Source organism: Phascolarctos cinereus, unplaced genomic scaffold (genome assembly GCF_003287225.1).
Source record: "Phascolarctos cinereus isolate Bilbo 61053 unplaced genomic scaffold, phaCin_HiC Scaffold_5;HRSCAF=322, whole genome shotgun sequence".
Lineage (NCBI taxonomy): Eukaryota > Metazoa > Chordata > Mammalia > Diprotodontia > Phascolarctidae > Phascolarctos > Phascolarctos cinereus.
The window spans coordinates 109,516,913-109,536,394 of NW_027555958.1; the positions used below are offsets into that span (position 1 = coordinate 109,516,913).

The window sequence follows — 19,482 nt, forward strand, 5'->3', positions numbered from 1 at the left end:
TTACCTGCATACTTACCTGGAATGCATACCTGCATTCCAATAAAACATGTTCATTACCTTTAAAAAATGCATGAAAACTAGTACATACAAGCATGTAACAGCAAGTGATATATTGATTTGGCCTTAAAAATCTATTGACTCTTCAACATGATTCCTGCTTAGATGGTGGTAATGCTCATGGCTAAGTTTCTTCATTTAAGAAATTAAATACCATACAACAGTATCAAATCTAAATTATGCTACACTACACAATTCAAATACCAAACAGACCTTAAGTAATTTGGGGAAAGGTGATCCAGGGTCAATAAAAAAGCCAAATCCACAACTGAATATTTGTTAACAGTGGAATAAGACAGGATTTCTACTGACAGTTTTTTTAAAAATTCAAAGAAAAGTACTAGATACTAGAATAGGAACAAAACTTTTAAAAGTAAAAAGGAGAGTAGAGGAAACACAACGCCATTAGAAAAATCTAGGACAAGGCTCTGCTTAAAATGAAAAGGTGTGATTTTATAATTCAGAAGCAGTTACATAAGCTGACATCATTAAAAATATATATAGTTATTCAGGACAAGGAGGCAAAGGCTATGCCTCTCCATCCTAAATATGTAAATGTATAATATGATTAGTGGACCTAAATGTCCAATCACATGTTGACTAAAGGTTATTCTAAAAAGCTGAAATAATACTAGTATCTGGCACTGAAGTGGCGCCATGGATAGAACTCTGCGCCTGGAGTCAGGAAGGCCTGAGTTCAAATCCAGCCTCAGACATTTCTTAGCTATGTGACCCTGGTTGAGTCACTCAACCTCCATTTGCCTCAGTTTCCTCATCTGTAAAATGGGGGTGACAATAGCAACTTTCTCCAGGGTCATTATGAAATGGATCAAATTAGATAATAATTATAAGTTTAGCACAGTAACTGGTGCACAGTCAGTGCTATGTAAATGTTACTTATTATTATTATTATTACCATTATCATTATTGTTATTGTTATTGTTGTTATTATTATTATTATTATTATCTACTTAGAATGGCTACTGGATTCACTAGATTAGAAACAATCCACACCAATGATCTAGCTCAACATCACTGACTTCTCGAATACTCATTTGAGATTTGTGCAGAGTTGTCTTTAACACCATTACTTATGATGCTGATCTGAACTGAATATCTCTCTAACACTCAAATGTGCCCTCTGGGTATGTTACATTTATCCAGTGCCCTACAGATTTCTCTTTCTTGAACTAACCAGACCTCAACTTTAACAAAGGTAACCATCAGAAAACACTGACCAAGTTGGAACCCAAATTTAGAAACAAACATGAATGTCGTTATTTAAATGAGGTAAACACATAATGCTATACTTGGTTCCAAATGAGCAGTTTTAGAAGCTAAAGAGAAGTAATGAGTTTTTTAAGCTGAAAAGAAGTTCGACTGATGGCATAATGCTTGACAGAAAAATTTCACACAAAGGTAGTAGGTCAGCACTGCCAAGAGATGCACAGAGCTGGTCTCTATAGGAATGACACTTTAAATGAGATTTCACCCAAAAACTAAGGTTTATGTCATCCCATTTAGGGCATATTCTTGCAATCTGGCTTTCATTTTAGACTCTCAAAAGAAAGTATAAGCTCAAAGATCTCCAAGGCTTTTCTGAACCTAATGGTCATTTCTTTTCTCATCTTTCTCAAGTTTTCCCACTGGACCTAAAAACAGCTGCAACCCTTAATTTCACCAAGTACTCTCACTTCAGTATTAAAATAAGGCAACACTCTGATAAATACTGTCTCAAGCCCTTCCACAATACTCCGAAATGTTCACCTTGCTTTTATACAGATTCCTTTGGGGATCAAATCCTAGTTATGAAAGCAGTCTTGCCATTTTCCTACCATACTTGAGGCTGTCTGATAAATCTACCTATCCATTTCTGACCTCATTTCCACACTATTGTTTGCCTTGCCCTTCTACTTTAAAATTTGCAGAGCCAAGAAGAAAGCACTTAATTATTCCTCCAGAACCCACTGAATCAAATACAAACACCTTATGACCATCAGCAAGACTTTGCATTACACATACCCCATTAGTCACTAAATAATGATAATTTTATCCTTTCTCATATCTGTCCCATTATTCCTGAAACCATGCTGCTTGTCTCATCTACTTCCTGATCATCTGAGACCTGATCAACATGGTACAGAGAAAAGAACACAGATTCAGGAGTCCAAGAACTTGTTTTCAAATGTCAACTCTGGTACTCCTCGTGTGACTCTGGGTAAATCACTCCATCTCTCAAGGTTCAGTTTCCTCATGTCTCCAATGCCCCACAAAGTTCTCAAAATTATAATCTGGCCTCACTGCCTGTATCTTAAACTCACTTTCCTAAAGTCATCAATGTAATTATATTGTTGTCCTTTCCATGACAACATTGGTTCCCTTTTTTCCAAGATTTGGACTTCTAACTCAATTGTCATGCACATACACAATTCATCCAAGAGACCTGTCTCATTTTACCTTCAAAAATGCCTAGTGCCTGCCTGTATCACATGTAGGCATTTCATAATGCTTCTTGACAGACTGCTCACTTCTCATACTGATAACACCATGGAAACCTTCACTATTCAACTAAGCTACTACTTCTCTTATTCTAGTCAAATTAAACTGTTCTAGTTCTCTACATTCACTACTTAGCTGATCTTGAGCTCTTGCACATAACCCCTCATCACAATATAACCAGCCTTTATTTAGTCTTGCTCATAATCTCTAATGAGCATCTCAAAGCTCACCTTCTCTATAGAATCTTTCCAAGAATGCAAAAGAATAATGCAGCGCTTTTTGCTGAGCATATGACATATATTTTGCAAGCAAGTTGTGAATCCAGTTTTAAGCACATAACTATGATGGTGACAGGAACTAATGCCAAGTACTGAGAAGTAAAAGCTTTCTACATTTTAATTGCTATTTTACAATATGACTGAGCTTAAATGCCTAACGAAGTTTTTATTTACCTCAAACACTCTCAGTTGTGGAATAATTTCTTGTAGCAGATGAATATCTTTGGAGATCCTAGCCTTAAGCCTGTTCCACTTTCCTTGAACATTCTCAAATTCTTGCTGGTATTTATTTTTTATATCATAGGGTGAACACTGCTCCAGAGTCTTTGTTTCTTCTGCCAGTTTATCCAGTGAAGGCTTCTGATCCTCCATTATTTCTGCAAGAGCCTAAGAAGAGAATTAAAAGATTCTGATTATTTGTAGCACTCTGTTTCTACATGTATTGATATGTAACAAAAATGCAGGTTTTCTCTAGATGTTTGGTCAAAAAAGAAAACCAAAAATTGGTACACTAATGAAAAAAAAAGTACCAAAACAAAATTCTGTGCCCAAAGTGCAGTGCTAGGTGCTAAGTATCCAAAGACAAAAATAATAATAGTCCCCACGATTATCTTCGATTGAAGGGGACATAGATAAGGAATTTTAAAAGGGAAAGAGAACCGACAGGCATAAGAAGAGACATCAAAGCTGGACCTTGAAGAAGACTATTGATTATAAGATAATACATTAAAGTGATGAAGGAGAGTCACTGGTAAGGCATTCAACTGGAAATGGCATGCAATAGACGGCTTGAAATCCCAAGCTAAGTTTTTGTTTTCTCTAAAAAGCAACAGGGAGCCACTGAATATTTTTCACAAAGAGGAGCGACATGGTCAAACCTGTGTTTTAGGAATATCAATTTGGTGGCTGTATGAAAAAAAGAGTGGACAGGTGAAGAGTTAGAAGGAGTGAGACCAAAAAGGAAGACACTGAAATTTTCCAGGAAAGCAGAGAAGAGGCTCTGAGGGTTGAGAGAAATGCAAGAATGTTGGGGAGGGTAAATGGATAAGTTATGATAAAAGAACATATTGGCTAAGCAAGAGAGAAAGGGGATTCAGAGAGAACTCTTTGATTATAAATGATGGCAATATTAAGGACTGTGAAACCCTCAGCATGGTCTAATACTGGAGGCCCCCCTGTGGCCTTAAGGCCACAGGTTCCCCACCCCTGGTCTAGTAGAAAAGACGATTCATTATGTTTCAGGCAGTAGGCATCATGGTACTAGACTTCAGGAGACAAATTAGGGTGGGTTATATGGATTTGGGAATTATCTGCATGGAGATGATAATAGAATTTGTGGAAGCTAACAAAATCACTATACAGAAGGGGGAGAGGTGAGAGGAAAGGCCGAGCCTTGGGGAATCACCACATTTAACAGGTAGGAGGGAGATAATTATCCAAAAAATAGGAAGGAGTAGTCATACTGGTAGAAAAACAATGACAAGGTAGGAGCCAATGCAGCAGTGGGCAAGAGAAAGAGGGCCATATTTTGAATCAAAATCCCAGGATTCAAATCCCAGTTCTTCCAATTAATCATCCATATGACTTTAAACAAGTTACTTAACTTCTTGACCTCAGTTTATTCATTTGTAACATAAAAGGTTGGGCTAGATGACTTCTTGGGTCCCTTTCAGTTCTCAGTCTCTGTTCTAGGGACATCATGGAGGAAAACATATCTTGGGAGAAGGAAATGGTCACCAGGAAGACAATTAAATTTAGAGTAAAGAAAAAGTCCCTGGAGTGAGAAGTTTTAAGATCGCTGGCAATCTTAGAGAGGACAGTTGCAACTGAGTGATGTGGCTGGAATCAAAAATGGGGGAAAAAGTGAGTGGGATGTGAGGAGTATCCCAAGAGTCTTCATGTACTTTTAAGCTTCACAAATTTGAGAAGTGTAAATACTGCAAACTGATTTTTAAAAAACTAAATGAAAGAATATTTAAGTTTTTAAAATATTGGCATTTTAAATTAAAATACAATATAACCACTGTCTTATACCATGTTGTTGTTATTATTCAGTCATGTCTGACTCATTATAACTCCATGGACTAAATGTCCATGGTGTTTTCTTGGCAAAGATACTGGAGTGGTTTGCCATTTTTTTCTCCAGTTTTATGCCGGCAAAGGTTAAGTGACTTTCCTGGGGTCACAGATAGTAAGTGTCTGAGGTCAAATTTAAACTCTGGTCTATCCACTCCACCACCTAGCTGCCTCACTGTGCTCTGTGTGTGTGTGTGTGTGTGTGTGTGTGTGTGCACGCGTGCGCACACGCGTGCATCCGCACATCACAAGAGAATTTTAAACTTTGTAAGAAATGTCATTAGCTGCTGTTCAGTAATTGAAAGGATTATATTTGTAATTGATTGCAGCCTTAAAAATCATCCAAAGAACAAGCTTCTGATGCACACACAGCAGAAAAAATCTAATGGAGACATGTGAGTTGACCGAAGTTGGCCTAGCAAGAGGACCTCCTCCCTTGAACCACCAGTCTGAGAAAGCATCACCCAGAAAATTAAATTAAAATGTAAAAGGTGTTATTTGAAATTCACAAAGCAAGACAAGTGTGAAAGAAATCACATCAGTAAACTTCCCAATCTTTTCTGTAAGTATGCACAGAATTTATACTTCTGAAATTATTAAAGCTTAAGCTACACTAGGACTTTGGAGATACTCATATAAAGGTTAACATTAATCTAGCAATTTAAGGAAGGTCTGCAAAACACCCCACACCTGCTGTTGCATTTGCTACTTGACTCAGATTTTCAAGACCTAACACAGTCTTACCATTTTCTCCTGCAGGGCCTTCTCAACTTTTGAAAGGTCACTCAGGGTATTCAGAGAAATCTGAGCCTTATTTTCTGATTCATCTAACACATTCTTCACTGTCTTCAATGTCTGTAAGTAGTCGTCTCCAGGTTGGCTCTTCAGATCTGTGTATTTTAGAAAATATTAATTGAAGCAAATATTAGAAAGTCAGTTTTCTTTCACATATGTCAATCATTTTGTGTTGACTAGGCAGATATTCACTATCTGTGTGAAATGTTCTAATTAAAACTAGGACAGCATGTAAATTAAATAAATGCATACTGCTTTAAGCCTGACATCACAATTTCAATACTCTTATGGTTGAGGCACCCAATATTAATTCACCTTTCTCTTCTGCATTCATTGTTATGAAAGATCTCAACTATGATAAATTTGTACTGATTTCTTTTCTTGTAGCCTAAGACTTCCCTTTCTTCTTCCCTCCCTTTCATAATAAAGCTACAACCTTTAAAGCACACACACAAAAAAAGTATAAATATCTACCAAAATAGTCACTGATCTCAGTCATGTGGACAAACTGTCACCTACAAAGTAGCATGAACCATTCTCAAATTCCTTACTCCTGGTTGCTACTAGTCGATTCTGAGACGTATGTAGAATAATGTATAATGATATCTATCTAATGTTAGCCTCAAAATTGTCTGAGGCATGCACTTCATTACGTTATTTTAAAAAGATGAACTTCCTTTTAAAGCATAAGAAGCAGCAGTCAATAGGAAGTACAGGTTGAGAAATTAAATACTGAATCTTTCCCACAGGCCCAAAGTCTACTTTGCAAGAGTGAGCAGAGGAAAAAAGAGCTATCTGCAGATCCCATGCTCACCCCCTGAAGTTCAATGAACAAAGAAACCTGGCCTACAGCTACAAAACCTTGTCCCCAAGAAAGGAAAGGTAATCCCTTTGCCAGACACAAACTAAATCCTTCATTTCATCACAGGATCCATCATCACCACAAGCAAAAGGAATTATCAAACTAGCACCATGTTGCCAACACACAGGCCAAGTAAGACTTGTAAGAGCTGGAAGAGCTTATGAAATGCCTATATGTTTGTATTGAAAACAACTAGGGAGAAGTACATCACCCCTCGAGTATATTTTTCTACAACTTGTGCACTTCAATGGATTTTTGACCTCATCAACAAAAGTATTCCTTCCATCCAAGCAAAATTAATCCCCTAAAAGTCAACATTAGTGATTGGGGGGGCGGAAGAAAGGCGGAAATGCAAGGAAGTCTTAAAGAAACATTCCTGGATATTCTTAGTATACCTCAAATATAAATACATCCACTTTTTTTCAATGAAAACAAAATTCAAATCAAACTCAACAAAAGGGAGACTAACACAGCAAACGACCACAATAGCTGGAAGCAACAGAAAAGTAGCATGGCATTAGCAAACTTTGTATAGCAAACCACTATATGGGTTTTAAACTTTGAGAATGGGTTTTTGACTTTCCTTCATCTAATACACACACACACACACACACACACACCCCATGACCAGCCTCAGTCTACTCTTGTTGGAGGATAAAGCCACATGGAGAAATGGCAAATACCCCTCTGTCGGAAGGTGACTGTGAGAAAAGAGTGCACTAATGCCAGTTAGATGCCCCTAAACTTACCATGGAGTGAAAAGAGCTATCCTGGGTACAAGACCTCTCGGAGGCTCCCCAAAGTTAAAGGCATCATTATTGCTCCAGTGGCCTCTCCAGTGTCAGATCAACCAGGACCCAATTCCAGGACTCCAGACACCCAATAAATTAGTAATAATAAACAATAGCAACCATTTTTGTAGAACCTACTATGTTCCAGGCACTGCTAAGTGTTTTATAAATATTACCTCATTTTCCCCCCACAAAAGCCTTGAGAGGTAAGAGCTATTATCATCTCCATTTCACAGAGGTTAAGTGACTAGCCCAAGATCACATAGCTACTGGGTGTCTGAGGCCGTATTTGAACTCAGATCTTCCTAACTTCAGGTTCTGTGCTCCATCCAGGATTGGGAGAAAGACAGAGAGAGGAAGAGAGAGACAGAACTAGAGCAACATGAGGAGACAGACTGGCTTTCAGCGCTGAAGCAATTTCAACACCAAATGAAGTATAGAGAAAACATATAGGTTCTTGTGGGCAATGAGTCTTGTCAGACTAGTCATCTAAGCCTCCAGGTTTCCCTGGCTTCCTTCAAGTTCCAACTAAAATTCTACCTTCTAAAAGAAGCCTTTACCAATACTCAATTCTAGCACCTTGCTTCTGTTGATTATCTCCAGTTTATCCAGTATGTAACTCGTTTATACGTAGCATGTAACATGTCTCAGTCATTAGAATGAGAGCTCCTTGATAGCAAGGACTGATATTTGTTTACCTTTTAAAGTTTTAAGAAACTAAAAGAGGACTCATGCTGATATACAAACACATCACTAGTAAAAAACACTCCATCATTACCAAAAAGAGTCGGGTGGATGAGAGCAAAAGATCAAAATTCCCTAGTAATTATTTCAGCAATGTAATCAAACCCAAGATTCTTTGCCAACAAAGATAAAAGATTTCTTAAGTAACTCCTTAAAAACCACCCATTACCATAATTTTATTTTCACTTAAAATTAAGTGAATTACCCTAATTCCTAAATCAGATATTAAGATCAACAGCAAATATTAGCACAAAGAAACACATTCTGAGGGAATTGGGGAAGGGGAAGATTTCCAGGAAATATTCTGTCTTATACATGGAAGGAGGCCCTAAAGTATGATTAATAATAAGAACAAGGCCAAAGACTGCTAAACCATGAAAGCAAACTGTAGATAAAAAATGAAAAAGGACAGAATGTGAAATGATTTACCTTTCTCCAACTGTTGCTGACATTCCTCCAAATTCTGTTGCACAGATTTGTAGTGATCTATAAAGCTCTCCAGACTCTTCCGAATGAAGCTTGGAGCAGAAGGCTGAGACATAAGATCCATACAGCTGGAACTCATCATTTCGATTTGAGGGCCAAGACTAAGCAGATGTGTTAGTTCCCACTACGGAATGGAAATATACACATATAATGGGAAAAGAGGTAAAAGAACCTACACAAAAAAATATGACTTGCACCAATATTAACTGTAAAAGTAAAAGCTCAGTGAAAACGTGTACTGACTTCAGAATGCATCTATGAGGCAAGGAGGTCATCTACCTACCTGGCACGAATCCTTCAGACCTGGACCAAACTGCTGAGTAGTATCTGAAAAGGGAGAGTTTTTCACCCATTCTTCCTTTTCTTTGATAGCCTTTTCAAGCTCATCCAAATCTTTAAAGTATGCATTTATATCATCTTGAAGTTGAATTTTTCTTGAAACATCTTCCAAATTCCATGCCACATTTTTCCATTCTGATAGGACCTTCTCCAAGACATTTTTTACATCATCAGCAGAAAGTCCTTCTAGAACAATTTAGAAAACAAGCAAGCATAGTCTTAATTCATCATCAAACTTGTCTTAAAATGTTTTTACAAACTTTGATAAAATGAAAATCAAGGTGAAAAGCTGATCTTAACACCAATGGTATAAATGGATAGGTTTTTGTTTTTTTAAAAACACTGTAAGTTAGACTGTTTGAAGAACATTTGTAAACCTCTTACCAAAGTAAAATGTTTCAAGAAAAAAAATCTCATGTCATAAAAAGACAAAATTATACAATGTTCTGGCTATCTACTGAATTGGGTGCTAAAAGCTTCAAGGTTCCACAAATATATAAATTAGATTCAGGTGAAACATGACCAAATAGTAATATAATATACTATTAAATTTTAAATTATCCACACAATTATCTCCCCTTCACTTTCTTCCTCCATCACAAAGTAATTAAATTAATACCACTATTCCTGAAAACAGATGTCAGTGAGTTCCACTGTGATGCTAACCATCCCTGTGACTTTCCCAACCAAAACAAAACAAAACAAAAAACAAACAAAAAAACAAACCAACCACCTCTCCTTGGCTACCACATCCTTAAATTACTTTTCTTTCCCTATTAGTCTGTAAGCTCCTTGTTGGCAAGGAAGCTTCTTGCTTTTGATATTTGTAACCTCAGTGTTGGCATCCTGTCCGTAAGAATTCAATAAACTCCTTGTCACTCATTCATTCATCATATGATCAAGGAATCTCAGAGTTAGAAGGGATCACAGAGGACATCCAGTCAAGGCCATTCATTTTACAGAGAAGTGGTTTTGTGAAGTAGGAAGAGGAAGAGGAGGAGGAGGAGGAGCAGTAACAGTAGTAACAGCAGTAGCAGTAGCAGTAATAGTAGTAATAGCAGCGGTTAGAATTTACATAGCACTTATTATGTACCAGATACTGTGCTAAGAACTTCAATAATATCTCATTTAATGCACTCAACTACCCTTCGAGGTAAGAACTATTATTCTCCCATTTTACAGATAAGGAAATAAAGACAAACAGAGGTTAAGTGACTTGCCCAGGGTTACACAGCTAGTAAGCTAGTAAGTGTCAGAGGCTATATTTGAACTCAGGTCTTCCTTAGTGGGGCCCAGTGCTCCATCTACTGTGTCACCTAGCTGCCCTCAAGGTGATAGAGCTAATCAGTAATAGCAAATAAGGTCTATAAAACATTTTGGTTATGTCATCTAAATTTGCTCCTCAACGTAGGCTAGAGAGGTAAGTGTTATTTCTATCTTCATTTTACAAACTAATGCTCAGAGATAACAAAGTGACTTGCCTAGGACCACATACAAAGTGAGTATCATAGGAAACGTCTGAAGCTGGGTTAGCTTGACCCCAAATGCAGAAGTCGACCCATTTTTACCACGCTGACTCTCTAGTAGCTAAACAAGGATTGAAACTCGGGTCCTAACTGCAAGTCCAACTGGATTTCTTATTTTAGTGCCTTCCCTATATTAATTATTTCCTATCTATTTTGTATATAGCTTAGTATCCCTGGTGCTTAGCACAGCATCTGGCATATAATAGGTGCTTAATAAAGGTTTATTGATTGAGTAATCAGCATAATCATCAGTATCATTTAAGACTGCCCATTAAGAAAAGATATACCAAATTTATAGGCGAACTGGAAATATTACTTCACATATTATGTATCTCAAAAAAAAAAATCAAGCACTGAACATGAAAATCTTTTTCATTATGGCTTTGAAGGCTGAGATCATTTTGAAAATTATTGCAAAAAGTACATACGCTGAATTAAAAAGAAATCACTGTGCTTTAAGGACATAAAGCATTTTTAGAGGAGTGGTATGAAGTGTGGACTGTTCGGCTAAGTGGGCGTATGAACAATTCTGCATTGTACACTCATGAATAAATACCAGGGAGGAAAATCAGAGTTGTTTCAAAAAGAAGAAAAAAAGTAACATGGCCAACAAAAAGTTACTTGACACCATTTAGGATGTGCACTTTCCTTTCTATATAACTGTACCCACTGAATAACTGAAATAACATAAACATAAAGGCAGGTAATTTGAAGATACTATGGATTTAACATGTCATATTTTATGTCTTGTGCCCCACAAGTATATATGTGTATATTATATACATATGTATATGTGTGTGTGCATGTATGTGTATATATACATATATACATGCATGCGCACGCACGCGCACACACACACACACACACACACACACACATATATACATGACTCAGGAAAATCATGATCTTACATTTCAAGTAGCTACTATTGAAGTTCATTTATCTGTAATAAGGTGATCAAAAAAAGCAAAGATTTACAAAATCAAATAACCTACAGCCTTTGTGAATAAATTTCACCAAACTTCCACATCCAACATTTTATCAGATCAGTAAGAAATGTGAAAATAAACATTGTTGGCAGTTTCATCTCCATTTAAGTTACGGATAAAGATAACATCAGTTACATCTTTATAGGCATATCACTTCTTTTTCAGGCATACTCACAAATATAAACTGAACCAATAACATATGTAATCTCATCGACGTGAATATTCCATTCAACAATGCAAATCACAACTCACCTCAACTAGGGGCAACTACACAGGACAATGGATAGAGCATTAGCCCTGCAGTCAGGAAGACCAAGTACCAATCTGGCCCTAGATATTTATTTAATATGTGACACTGGGCAAGTCACTTACTCTGTGTGCCTAGATTTCCCCACCTGTAAAATATCCCAGAGTTAGTGATGAAGACTACATGCGATAATAATTGTAAAATGCTTAATACAGTGCCTGGCATATAGTTTTGTTGTTGTTCAGTCATTTTTCAGTTCCATCCAACTCTTTGTGACCTGATTTGGGGTTTTCTTGGCAAAGATACTGGAGTGGTTTGCCATTTCCTTCTCCAGCTCACTTGAGGAAATGGAGGCAATCAGGGTTAAGTGATTTGCTTAGGGTCACACAGCTAGGAAGTAGTTGTGGCCAATTTTGAACCCAGGACTTCCTGACTTTAGGCCTAGCCCTCTAGTCTCTGAGCCATCCAGCTGCCAAGAAAAGTTAGAAACTCTTTCAGTTGGAGGTCTCACATGAATACCATACTCACTTTATTATACTAAGATAAATCTTCCGGATTCCAGAGGCTCTGTCCATGGTGCATCTAGCTGGCATATCATTACTACTATATAAATGTTAGTTATCATGTTTTTGTCTTTCCATAGGTGATTTACCATGTCTAAAATTCTCCCACTCCACACACCTCACCTCTATATTATAGAATCACTAAGTTCCAAGCACAGTTCAGATAAAACCTTTTATCCAAGAACTTCCCTGATCACCTTCAGGTGTAAATGCTCTCTCACCCATGAGGTCACTTTTTATTACTTTTTATCAATTTTGTACTAATTAATCTCTGTACATGTTACATCCCCTAGGAGAAAGTAAGTTCTCTGAAGGTAAGGGTTGTTTTGTTTCAGATTTTGTATCCCCCAGAACCTAGCACTTTGTCTTTTACCCATATCTGACCATTACTTACGTGTTTGCTGAAATGAATTGAAAATTTAGCAAAAGGGACACTATAATACACTAACGTGACTAAACTCGCATTTTCTCCAAAGTACTCATAAATTCTAAGGGGGCAAATTAACCTTCATTTTAGAAAGTTTTACTATTTTCAATAGCCTTATCTCCCCTCACTCACTCTTCCCATACACACCAACATATGATATAAATGACCTTCAAAATTATACATGGCTCTTTGTTATTAGGTCAGGAGATTTTTAATTATTTTTTAATTTCAACATTATGTTCTCAGAAGTCATGAGTGCCATGTAAGAATTTTCTTTGTTCCATATACAACTCACTTTGTAAAGGTTATCAGTAAAAACTAAAATCATTAATTATACAAAAAATAAAATCATTAATTATTCAAATAATTACCTGTATTATAGGATATGCCTATATAAAACACAAACACCCCAATACAGAATGACCTTTTCATTGGTATGATGTCCTTATGAGATATATAGAAAATATTTTTTTAAATATAGTACTATCAAATTTCATAGCATAATAAAAATATCCCCACAGAGGCCATATAAAACTCCTGACATTTGCCAGATATAATGAGCTTCAATTTTTAAAGCAAAATTGTGTGGCTGTTTAACTTCTATTCGCAGGAGACATATCCATGATTTGGTAACAGCTAGAGGTCTCTTGGAGGAAAAAATGCCATCAACCAAACCAAGTCTTCTCCAATACTTCTGTATGAACAAAGAAGCATGAGACCACTAAGTTCTTAATGACTCAAATACATTAAGCAGAAAATCCCTCCCACTCTCAGCTACGGTAACATTTAAGATGGAACTAGTTGAAGAAGAATACTAGATAATTTGACCATGTTTTATTAAAAATTTGATATACTTTTCCAACTGATTTTCATCATTCTCATCTGCATCATTAGCTAACATGACTTTGACCAAACTGAAGCTAATTTTTATCTCCAACTACATTAATTACCAATGTTCCAGAAGTACATATTTATACAAAAACCATTCACCATAATGATAACTTTATTTAGGTTCTATTTTTTAGCTTTACACCAGAATTAGTAATATGCCCACTCCTGCTGAGAATTAGGATGAAAAGACCATAGATGTAAAGCTGGAAGGGAGTTTAGAATTCATCTAATCCAGGAGTTCTTAATCTGGGGTCCAAGAACTTTCAAAAAAAATGTTATAACTGTTTTGACACAATTGATTTCCTTTGCAGTCCTATGTATTATATTTTATTCATTTAAAGACATTCTGAGAATCGTTTCACTAGACTGCCAAAGCAATCTACACCAGCGGTTTCAAACTCAATTAGGAACAGAAGCCATCATACTATATAGTACATAAGGATACCTGCAGGCCACATACTGATTTAAGAAACCACATATCAACATAATCTATGTTCCAGTGTACTTTTATTTTGTTAAATATTTTCCAATAACATTTTAATCTGGTTCAGCTCATCAAGAATGTTATGGGCCAAATGGGTCAGACCACATGTTTAACATGTCTCATCTAAACCAATCGTCCTCATTTTACAGTTGAGGAAAGTGAAGCCCATAGAGGAAAAGTGACTTTTTTAAGGTCACATGGGTAGTAAGTAAGTAGCAATCTGGGATGCTAACGCAGATCCTCTAATTCCATCCCCAGCACCCTTTCCAAATGACGAGGTTGCAGTGTATCAAACTAACAGTAGCGAGGACACTGTGGGGAAAGTTCACAGTAAAAGTTTCTTTGATTCCCAAGACTGAAAAGCAGTTAAAGTTAAGGAGTAAAGGCAAGCAGGGGGCCATCAAGACATCACCATTCTACAATATGTTGTTTGAAAACCTGGAAAGACTTATAAGAATGCAGAGCGAAAAGAGCAGAACCAGAAGAAAGTTATATGCAGTAACAGTCACACTGTGTGATAACTGACTTTGATAAACTTAGTTAGTTCTTCTCAGCAAATGCAAGGATCTAAGACAACTCCAAAAGACTCACGATGGAAAATGCCGTCCACATCCAGAAAAAGAACTATGGAGTCTGAATGAAGATTGAAGCATATTATCAGCTTTTTCTTTTCTTTTGTTTTGTTTCTTTATTGAGGGCCAAAGCTGGAAAAGTCTAACTATGGGATTAGGAATTTAGGTTAGAGCTTGCCTCTTCCCTTTTCCTACCTGTAAAGGCTTAATTATTCAGACCATTTGGCTCACCAACTTTCTAGTGCCTAAAAGGTTAGAATACTCTCACCCTTAGACTTTGATGGTAAGCAGGTGTGAACAATTAAGGATGCACATAAGGGCTGGTGTTAGTCACATAAGAATGGTGAGAACGCCTGGGGAATGACTGTTAGCTTTCCCTATATAATCCGGACCCTCAGGATGATAAATGGCTCAGTCTTGGGGAGGGAGGGAGAAAGGAAGGGAAGAGGAGAAAACTTAAAACTCAAAAGCTTATAGAGTGAATGTTGAAAACTAAAAATAAATAAATTAATTTTTTAAAAAGAATGAATTTCTGAAGACACAAAAGAAGATAATTCTAATAAGGAAAAAATATCAGCATTATCTGAAAAGTCCAATGTGAATGCATGGAGAACTCATGGATCAACTTGGATTTTTAAAAGTATATGGACAGAAGATGAAAACAAAGGGATGTGACAGACGATTGATATTAAAGTGTGTCTGAGTTTATAAGAATAGTTTCAGGAGTGTTAAAACCTAGAATGAGCTATGACTCTTAAGAATAACTCAGAACAACAAAAGGGTGAATTGGATTTTTGTATTGTTTTTACTATATTGGGGAAAGAGAAGGAAAAGAGAAGGGACAATACTACATTATAAGGCAGGTAAGACAGTAAAAATTGACAACAGAAAAAAGTCAGAGTAATTTAATTCATAGTTTCCTTCTGTTTTCTCTATGAAGGAGAATAAACGTTGTACTAGGAGAAAAAAAGAAAACTGACTAGTAGGCAGCTGATACTTAAAATAAGTAAGACTACAGTAATGTTCCAGTATTCCAGTATAAGAACATTAATTCTGGAGGTGAAATTCTCCAATTATAACATGCAAAAAAATTTTTAAAAAAAGGAGGAGGAGAGGACAGGACAGGAAAGGGGAAAAAAGATTCAAAGTATGGTCTTATATGTAGGTGGTTTATAAACAAGTGTGTTGTTTTGCTAGGGCTTTTAAAGTTAAGAGGTTTTCTAACCTGTTGGAATACTACTGATAGACAATAGCATTGCCTTGATGAGTTTTTTTGTGGGTTTATGTAACATCCTATTACCATGTAACTTCCCATTGTTACTGTGTCTACTTGTAGGATTTTTTTTTAATTCAGAAATTTGCAACACTGAAAAAAGAAAGAGAAAGAGCTATGTCCTAGAATTTATATACCAGACAGAAAATTTCCTAGCCATGATCGCCCTCTCACAAACAGGCAAGTGATGTTTTCAATACTTTCCCAACCTTCCCCTTAATAGCACTTCTTGTACACCAGTGGTTTTTACTGATCAACTAATAGGTAAAGAGACTATGCTGCAAGCTATATCCACAGACATCTTTTCTCCTCTGATTGCTGATTGCCACTTAATGGCATTCTGGTAGCTATAGATTTTTAAATATTTGGAATTGGGTTTTTAAGGTCCCTTTGTTAGAAAAGGGGAGTTTTCTGGAAACTCCATAATGGCCAGCTTCTCTGGGGAAAACTGGTGGGAGGGGGCAGGGTTGTATCGTTTACTTTTTAATCCAAAGATTTGAGCCACATTCCCTCCAAGTGAATTTTGGTTGTTTTCTTCCTTTTCTGAAAATTCCTTCCCCCTAGCAGTATGCTTGTTACAGGCATCTGAATTTTTATAATATAGTTACCCCATACATACATACATACATATACATACACACACACACACACACACACACACACACACATACATATACATATATATATGCATATATATAAATTAGTCTAGATATAAAAGAATAATTATTAAATCTTGAAAAATGCAGATGCCTAAGGAATAGTAGGTACGTTGTGTTTTAATGCTTTGTGGCAGGTTACTAGAGGTTGTACTGTAACTGTAGGAATCAGAAAAGTGCATAAATCATAAATTAAAACAAAAAAGATTTTCACCAAAGCAAGAAGAATAATTTCTAAGTTATGTGAACATCTACTGCCTCCAAACCATTGCAAACCAATGTGAATGTGAGCCTGCTTTTCAATTACTAACTGAAAGAAAATCAGGCAAAAAGTGACTTCTATTGTTGCTTGTTTCTTAATGTATTTAAAGGGAACACCGGCAATTCACTCTACATCGTTTGTAAAACTTGTTTGACATTCTTCTTTGGTCCTGCCCGCCCAGAATTCAACTTAGACTGTGATGCAACAGCCCTTCCAGGAGGGTGAGTGAAGGTATGTGTTCCATAGCTTTCAAAACACAAGGAGACACCAAGGATTTGCTATAGCTAGTATTAGAACTATCTACATTGTTTACAGTTAGGTGACCAGGCCTTAATATGAGGTCATATTTTTTAAAAAACCAAATACCGTCTTCCTATCTCCAAATACACATTGAAGAGGAGGATGTTTGTGCTTAAAGTAGCATTATTTTTGTTCAGTTAACATGGGTGTTTCCAAAGTGTCCCATTATTTAGGGAAAATTTTTTTTCCAAAGCAAAGGATATTTGTATTATTTGCCATTCATAATATTCATCCGTATTACAAAATCCTCTATACCCACTAGAAATACAAGTTGTTTTTTTTTTAAAAAAGGTGACAGAAATGTCCACACCCTTTGATCCCCTTGGCAAGAATACAGCTATGCAAGACATACACTCAAAAAAGAAAGTTCCCACATTATCAAAATGTCCATTGCAGTACTTTTTTGTGGCAACAAAAAAATTAGACGTCCACCAACTGGGAAATAACTTTAAAAAATGTGGTACGTGAATATAACAGATTATTGTGCCATAAAAAGTTATCAACTATAAAGATTCTGGAAAAGCATGGAAAGTCTTAATACAAACTGAGGCAAGGTGAGCAGAACCAAGTAAACAATATGCACAATAACAATAACGTCAAGGGAAAGAACAAGAAGAAAATTAAAAATCAACATGGTATAATTTTAATGACAAGCTTGGCCACAGAGGTGAGCTAAGAAAATGAACCTCTGTGCCTTCTCTTTTTGGAAGTGAGAGACTTTCGGCATGGAGCACAGAATATACTGTCAAACTTGGCAGATGCCTAGGTTGGTGCCCACCCCCTCTACTGATTTGGATCAAGGGGAAGGGGAATTGCTTGACAGAGTGCTAAGAGTGGGGCTAATCAAGCAGAATCCCCCTATGCCTTTAGGAAACAACCAAAACTGGTAAAGTAAGCAGGTTAATTCAAAACATTCGGTTCATTACAAACAAGCTTAGACCAGAAAAGGGATACCTCCAGGATGAGGTGCATTCAGATGGAAGTGGTATCATAGTTTTGACCATACAGAGAACTTAGATAGCACACAGTAAGTGCCTAATAAATGTTTTATCTTTAAGGTAAAAGTCTTCAGTCTTTTCATTAAGGTAACCTGTTTCTGTCTATTCAGTTACTGTAAGTCAGTAGCAGAGGCTATTTTAAACATAAATATTTAAATGTGAATACATTTTGTAGAATGTCAAAATACCTTGTTAAATGTGAACATCTATTGCCTCCAAACCATTGCAAACCAATGTGAACATGACCCTGCTTTTCAGTTACTAACTGAAAGAAAATCAGGCAAAAAAGTGACTTTATGAGCTTCTTACAAACCTGTTTCATTTTCAAGGATTTATCAGTAGAAAGTTATTTTGTACATGTGTTTAAATATTTTTTGAATGCATAACCTCAAGGGACAGAAGGCAGATGCTGAAAAAAAAAACACCTTTCTAGACTTAAATATGTGTGTGTGTATGTATGTATGTGTGTATGTGTGTGTATCTGTACATGCATATACATATACGTGTGTGTGCCTCTTTTTATAGTCATGTTATCAGATTGTTTAACACCGCCAAAGCCATCTAAGGAACAGAAACAAAGAGAATAGACCTCACCTTTTCCCATTTGCTCCAAAAGATTTTGCCCACTGTGGTTTAATTCATTTAATTTGGGGCTTTTTTCAATTTGCTCTTTTTGTAGGACCTGAAAATGCAATCACAAGAAAAGAATAATATATACAGTCTTTTCAAAATGATTTTAAGGACTATTGGAATTTACAAAGTAAAAACAAATGACATACATACAGTGCTTTAAAATACTTTAAATTGTGTTATTTGATCCATCCTTATGAGGTAAAAATAACAGGTATTATCGTTGCTGCTGTTGGTGTTGTTCCTACTTCACAGATAAGGAAACTGGGGATAAGAAAGGTTCTCTAAGGGTCATTTAGTTATTAAGTATGAAGAGATATTTGAACCAAGAAGCACAGTGCTTTATCCACTATAACATTCTATGTTTCAAATGCTCCTATATATAGTTCCTCCCAAATTTATGATTCAATTATTATCTCTATGTAGATTGAGACCTAAATCTATTTGCTCACCCTTTCGTCTCTCTCCTGAGATGCAGTCTACCATCACCAGATACTATTAGATATTTCCAGTGGATATCCCATAGGCATCTGAAACTCAACACTCAGAAAGAAGAACTCATTATCTTTCCCACGAAACCCTTCTTAACAAGGGCATCACTATCCTCCTCATCACTCACCCTCACAAGTCAGGAATCATTTTCAACCCCTATGTTGTCTTCTCCTTTTTAGGCTGTGCGCTTCTTGTGAGCTGACACAGCCTCTTTTGCCTTTCTTTATATCCCCAATGCTTAGAAC

The 19,482-nt window shown here is 36.4% G+C and overlaps 1 protein-coding gene across 1 annotated transcript in view; it reads right to left on the minus strand.

Annotated features, from left to right (window-relative positions):
- UTRN (utrophin) overlaps positions 1-19,482 on the minus strand; it is a 526,271-nt gene that overhangs the window by 384,081 nt on the left and 122,708 nt on the right. The window contains 5 exon segments of the mRNA XM_020972489.2: positions 3,009-3,221; positions 5,655-5,800; positions 8,532-8,712; positions 8,872-9,113; positions 18,710-18,797. Coding sequence (XP_020828148.1) covers positions 3,009-3,221; positions 5,655-5,800; positions 8,532-8,712; positions 8,872-9,113; positions 18,710-18,797 — 870 coding nt within the window.